We start from the raw sequence: 6,162 nt of genomic DNA on the forward strand, positions 1-6,162 counted from the left end.
GCCAGCCCGCGGGGGAGGGGGCGCCAGGCCGGTTCCGCCTGGGGGGAGGCCTCGGAAGTAGCCCCCCCCCCGGCACGCGAGGGGCTCGGGCCCAGCCGGGCGCCCCAGCCCCCCCTTGGGGGGGGACTCTGGGCTGGGAAACTACATATCCCAGAGGCCTTTGCAACTGACATGCAGCCCGGGACTCCCCTCCCAGCGTGCCCCGCGCTGACCCCATTGCCCCGCCCCCGGGACTCCCCTCCCAGCGTGCCCCGCGCTGACCCCTCTGCCCCGCCCCCGGGACTGCCCCTCCCAGCGTGCCCCGCGCTGACCTCATTGCCCCGCCCCCGGGACTGCCCCTCCCAGCGTGCCCCGCGCTGACCCCATTGACCCGCCCCCGGGACTCCCCTCCCAGCGTGCCCCGCGCTGACCCCATTGCCCCGCCCCCGGGACTGCCCCTCCCAGCGTGCCCCGCGCTCACCCCATTGCCCCGCCCCCTGGACTGCCCCTCCCAGCGTGCCCCGCGCTCACCCCATTGCCCCGCCCCCTGGACTGCCCCTCCCAGCGTGCCCCGCGCTCACCCCATTGCCCCGCCCCCTGGACTGCCCCTCCCAGCGTGCCCCGCGCTCACCCCATTGCCCCGCCCCCTGGACTGCCCCTCCCAGCGTGCCCCGCGCTCACCCCATTGCCCCGCCCCCTGGACTGCCCCTCCCAGCGTGCCCCGCGCTCACCCCATTGCCCCGCCCCCTGGACTGCCCCTCCCAGCGTGCCCCGCGCTGGCCCCTCTGCCCCGCCCCCGGGACACCCCTCCCAGCGTGCCCCGCGCTGGCTCCTCTGCCCCGCCCCCGGGACTGCCCCTCCCAGCGTGCCCCGCGCGGGCTCCCGGCAGGCTGTGCGGCGGGCGGGCCATGGCGGCGCTGGCGGGCACTCCCGGGCCCGGGGCGCGCGACCTGTTCGCCGAGGGGCTGCTGGAATTCCTGCGCCCGGCCGCGCGCCAGCTCGACGCGCACGTGCACGCGGTCAGGTGCCTGCGGGGGGGGGGGCAGGGTGACGGGGCTGTAGCGGTGTCGGGGGGGATCCGGGGGGGGGGGGGTTCCATGGGTGGGGGGGGGGAGGTCCCATGGGTGGGGGGGGCAGGGTGACGGGGCTGTAGCGGTGTCGGGGGGGCCCGGGGAGGAAGGTCCCATGGGTGGGGGGGGCAGGGTGACGGGGCTGTAGCGGTGTCGGGGGGGGCCCGGGGGGAGGTCCCATGGGTGGGGGGGGGCAGGGTGACGGGGCTGTAGCGGTGTCGGGGGGGCCCGGGGAGGAAGGTCCCATGGGTGGGGGGGGGGCAGGGTGACGGGGCTGTAGCGGTGTCGTGGGGGGGCCCGGGGAGGAAGGTCCCATGGGTGGGGGGGGGGCAGGGTGACGGGGCTGTAGCGGTGTCGGGGGGGGGCCCGGGGAGGAAGGTCCCATGGGTGGGGGGGGGCAGGGTGACGGGGCTGTAGCGGTGTCGTGGGGGGGGCCCCGGGGAGGAAGGTCCCATGGGTGGGGGGGGCAGGGTGACGGGGCTGTAGCAGTGTCGGGGGGGGCCCGGGGAGGAAGGTCCCATGGGTGGGGGGGGCAGGGTGACGGGGTTGTAGCAATGTCGGGGGGGGCCCGGGGAGGAAGGTCCCATGGGTGGGGGGGGGGGCAGGGTGGGGGGCTGTAGCGGTGTCGTGGGGGGGGCCCGGGGAGGAAGGTCCCATGGGTGGGGGGGGGCAGGGTGGGGGGGCTGTAGCGGTGTCGGGGGTGGGCCCAGGGGGAAGGTCCCATGGGTGGGGGGGGTGCAGGGTGATGGGGCTGTAGCAATGTTGGGGTGGGCCCGGGGGGAAGGTCCCATGGGTGGGGGGGGTGCAGGGTGATGGGGCTGTAGCAATGTTGGGGTGGGCCCGGGGGGAAGGTCCCATGGGTGGGGGGGTGCAGGGTGATGGGGCTGTAGCGGTGTCGGGGGGGCCCCAAGATCTAGCCCCATCAGGGGCTGAGGCCATAGCTGGGGCTCCCCAGGGCCGAAGGGCTGGGGCTGGGCAGGCAGCCGCCCCCTCTCGGGTGCTGATTCGCTTTGTGCCCCCCAGGGAGAGCCAGGTGGAGCTGCGGGAGCACATCGATAGCCTGGCCACAGGTGAGCCCCAGGGCCGGCTGGCAATGGACACGTCCCGCCAGGCACCGGGAGGGGCAGAGCCCAGCTCGGGGACGGGAGGTCTGGTCGGAGCCACGCGGGGGAAGCCGGACTGTTGCTAACAGGTCCTACAGAGCACAGTAACCAATGGCAACGGCTGGAGGCCGGGGAACCCCCCTGCTCAGGCTGGCTCGCTCTCGCCTGGGGCAGTAGCCTGCCTGCGCCCCGGTTCTGCTCTGGCTCCGAATTCAGGGCCGGGCCTGCTGTGCTGTGTAGGGTTGGTGCAGGGGGGGAGAGGGGAGCCGGACCCCGCCTGGCAGTGCTCTGTCCTCTCCCGCAGAGCTGTGCAGGATCAACGAGGACCAGAAAGTTGCGCTCGACCTGGACCCCTACGTGAAGAAGCTGCTGAATGCCCGGCGCAGAGTTGTGCTGGTCAACAATATCTTGCAGAATGCCCAGGTGGGTACGGCGCCCCCGTCAGGTGCTGCAGGGGGGCTCTGCTGAGAACACACCTCCAGGCTTTTGTGGGACTCTGAACTGGTCCCGTGGCCGGGGGGGAGCCTGGAGTCTGCACCCACCCCCACCTTGGCTAGGTTGCATTGACTTCTCCCAGAAGCTGCTCCAGGCTCTGCCATGACACGCATGCCGCTGGGAGCCTGTCTGCCCAGCTCAGGGTGGGGGCTGCAGACATCAGCTGAGCCCACCAGTTCCCATCACACAAGTCCGCTTGGGGCCCTGCAAATGGCATTTGTTTCTCCTGCCTGAACTGCCCAGCTGCTCCTAGTATTGTGTGCTAGACCCTGCCCCAGCACCCCCAAGCTCATAGCCCAGGGGACTGCTTGGGGAAACAAGAGCTGAATTCCCCAGGTGACATCAAAGCTGGAAACCAGCAGCTCCACGTTCTGGGGAGAACCCTTGACTCATGGTGGTTTGCCTGCTGCACTGGCCTGTGCCTCCGAGCAAGGATACAGGGCAGTCATGGCTGGAGCTGCTGTTTCCACCCATGTGCAGAATAAGTTTTGTTATGGGTATCTGCAGTTCTGCACCACTGGTAGAAAGACTTGCTGCCAGCTGTGGGTGCTATGCCGCCCAGCTGATTAGCAGATGAATTTCTCCTACCCAAGTGCTCAGCTACCAGAGAACACAGGAAGGAATCTCTTTCATGGGGAGCAGAAGAGTCCCCACAGGCATAGCTCTGCGCTGGGGATACAGGCAGCACAGTGCTGTATGAGCATTCCCTCCCCTGACTGCACCACTCTCCCTGCAGGAACGGCTGAGGAGACTCAATCACAACGTGGCTAAGGAGACGGCCCGCAGGAGGGCCATCCTGGAGGCCTCAGGTGGCTACTCCCAGGGTTCCCCCAGCAAGTGAAGGCTGGGGAGAGCCTGGGGGGACAGGCTAGTGCCTTGCACCAAAGGAGCGTTGAGAACTACTTTGCTGGACTGATGCACAATGGATGCTAGAGCCAGTAGTGGGTCCAGGTGGGGAGGGAACAAGGGCACCAGGCGAGGTGGGAACTCACCACCTGTCTTCCATGCAATGCTGAACTGGTTGGCTGAAGTTGGTTATAGGCAGACACGCTCCTAGCCTCCCTGCGGCTTTGAGGGAGACCTCAGCAAGCAGGACAGGTGGCCATTTGCTAGCACTGATGCTCCGTGTCATGCAGTGGGCTGGAGGGGCAGCCCTGTAGGCTTCTGAACGGTCCTGGGCGCTCAGACCAGCTCCCTCCAAGGCCCACGCAAGCAGCTTGTACTAATGTAAGCGCCCTCTGGAGAATGACAGTACCTACCTACCATGTATTGCTAGTCTCAGGTGCTACAATAAACTGGCTGTTGCTTATGGCGCATGAGGGATGGGAGGCAAGTGCCTTTATAAAGCCTGTTGGTAACTAACTGGGGCAGCTAACGGTTTCAGGTGGGAGGTGGGGGAAGGTACAGTTGCCCTTTAAAACTAAAACCCAGAGGATGCTCTAGAACTGTCCCACCTCCCCTGTGAAGGAGGGTGAAAAGCTCTGGGAAGGAGACCAGTCAACTGGAGCAGAGGGGAACAATCCCATAGTTGGGACCCTCTTTCAAGATGAGCAATCCTCTCCCACTGAGGCTACCTCTCCAGGGGAGGTCATTGGGAAAAGGCAGGTGTTAGTAATGGGTGATTTGATCATTAGAAACAGAGCTGGGTTGGTGAGGACTTGCCCAGCCACTGTGAAGGTTGCAGCTCACTCAAGGCAGCTAGACTTCTGTGTAGGGCAGGGGAGGAGCGGTACATGTAGTTACTAATGACATAGGTTGTGGAGGCCAAATACAGGCAACTAGGAAAGATTGAAACCCAGGGTCTCTATGGTAGTGTTCTCAAATGCTTCCAGTTACACATACAGGGCCAGCTAGGCAGGATGAGACAATGGTGTAGGGAGAAGGGGGTTAGACTTAGTAGGGACTGGGGAAACTTTTGGAAAATACTGTAGCCTTTAATTTCAGAGGGGAATGATACAAAAAATAAGTTTAAACAAACAGAGGTATAGTGGCAAAAGTAAAATCTCTGCAAGCTGCACAGAAACTTTTCAAAGACATCATAATACAGGCCTAACTTAAATGTCTACCCCAACTTAAAAAAAACAGTAAGACCCAAAAAAGTGCTACTGTAGCTTAACCAGGTAAAAGAAGCAGTAATAGATAAGATCTTTTAAAAGTGAAAGTCAAATCCTAGTGAGGAAAATAGAAAGGACCATAAACTGTCAAACAGTATAAAAATAAGAAAAGCCAAAGAGGAGTTTGGACAGCTAGCCAAAAACTCAAAAAAATAGCAAAATGTTTAAGTACATCAGAAGCAGGAAGCTGGCGAAACCAGTGGGGGCCCTTGGATAATCAAGATGCAAAAGGAACATTCAAAAGCTGAAGTCATTGCAGAGAAGCTGAATGAATTCTTTGCTTCAATCTTCATGGCTGAGGATATCGGGGAGATTCCCGAACTGGAGCCATTCTCTTTTGGTGACAAATCTGAGGAATTGTCAGGAGGTTTTGGAACAGATTGATAAACAGTAACAAGTCACCGGGACCTGGTGGCATTCTCTCAAGTTCTCAAAGAACTCAGTTCTGCAATTTCACATTTAACAACTGTGGTTTGTAACCTGTCCTTTAAATCAGCTTCCATACCTAACGAGTGGAAGATAGCGAACATGACACCAATATTTAAAAAGGGCTCTAGAGGTGATCCTGGCAATTACCGACCGGTAAATCTAACATCAGTACTGGACAAATCAGTTGAAACTATAGTAAGGAATAAAATTGTCAGACACAAGGATGAACATAATTTGCTAGGGGAAGTCAACAGTTTCAGTAAAGGGAAATTGTGCCTTACTAATCTGCTAGAGTTCTTTGTTGGGGGGGGGGGGGGGGGTGTCAATAAAGATGTGGATAAGGGTGATCTGGTAGGTGTAGTATACCTTTCCAGAAAGCCTTTGACAAGGCCCTCACCAAAGGCTCTTAAGTAAAGTAAGTTGTCTTGGGATAAAGGTCCTTTGGATTGATAACTGGTTAAAGGATAGGTATAAATGGTCAGTTTTCAGAGTGGAGTGAGGTAATTAGTGGGGTCCCCCACAGGTCTGTCCTGGGACCAATCCTATTACATTTATTTATAAATGATCTAGAGAAAGGGGTGATCAGTAAGGTGGCAACATTTGCAGAGGACACTAAACTGCTCAAGATAGGTCAGAGCAAAGCAGACTGAAGAACTTCACAAAGATCTCCCCAAACTAAGTGATTGGGCAAGGAAACGTAAAGTGATGCACATTGGAAAAAATAATCCCAACTAGACATACATCATGGGGAATAATTGGGCTACAGCTACTCAAGGTCTTGGAGTCATTGTGGATAGTTCTCTGGAAACATCCGCTCAGTGCACATTGGCCATCAAAAAGCAAACAATGTTTGGAATCATTAAAAGAGGGATAGAGAATAAAACCAAAAATCTCTTATTGCCTCTCTATAAAGCCATGGGGCACCCACAGCTGGAATACTGCGTACAGGTGTGGTCGCCCCATCTCAAAAAA

General features: G+C 59.8%; 1 protein-coding gene across 1 annotated transcript; it reads left to right on the forward strand.

Annotated features, from left to right (window-relative positions):
* Nucleotides 1-835: 835 nt before the first annotated feature.
* On the forward strand, nucleotides 836-5,510 carry SNAPIN (SNAP associated protein). The gene is made up of 4 exons (XM_075908174.2): nucleotides 836-1,003; nucleotides 2,073-2,119; nucleotides 2,457-2,575; nucleotides 3,384-5,510. The coding sequence occupies exons 1-4, from the start codon at nucleotides 888-890 to the stop codon at nucleotides 3,486-3,488; spliced, it is 387 nt and encodes a 128-aa protein (XP_075764289.1). The 5' UTR covers nucleotides 836-887; the 3' UTR covers nucleotides 3,489-5,510.
* Nucleotides 5,511-6,162: the final 652 nt, after the last annotated feature.

Source organism: Pelodiscus sinensis, chromosome 22 (assembly GCF_052426305.1).
Source record: "Pelodiscus sinensis isolate ZL-2025 chromosome 22, ASM5242630v1, whole genome shotgun sequence".
In the NCBI taxonomy this organism is placed as follows: domain Eukaryota; kingdom Metazoa; phylum Chordata; order Testudines; family Trionychidae; genus Pelodiscus; species Pelodiscus sinensis.

What these genes read in the sequence shown, in the direction of transcription:
- SNAPIN (XM_075908174.2), top strand. Translation starts at nt 888, where the DNA reads ATGGCGGCGCTGGCGGGCACTCCCGGGCCCGGGGCGCGCGACCTGTTC. An exon ending in GCGCACGTGCACGCGGTCAG is followed by an intron (nt 1,004 to 2,072) that starts GTGCCTGCGGGG and finishes TGTGCCCCCCAG; the next exon opens with GGAGAGCCAGGTGGAGCTGC. An exon ending in ATATCTTGCAGAATGCCCAG is followed by an intron (nt 2,576 to 3,383) that starts GTGGGTACGGCG and finishes CTCTCCCTGCAG; the next exon opens with GAACGGCTGAGGAGACTCAA.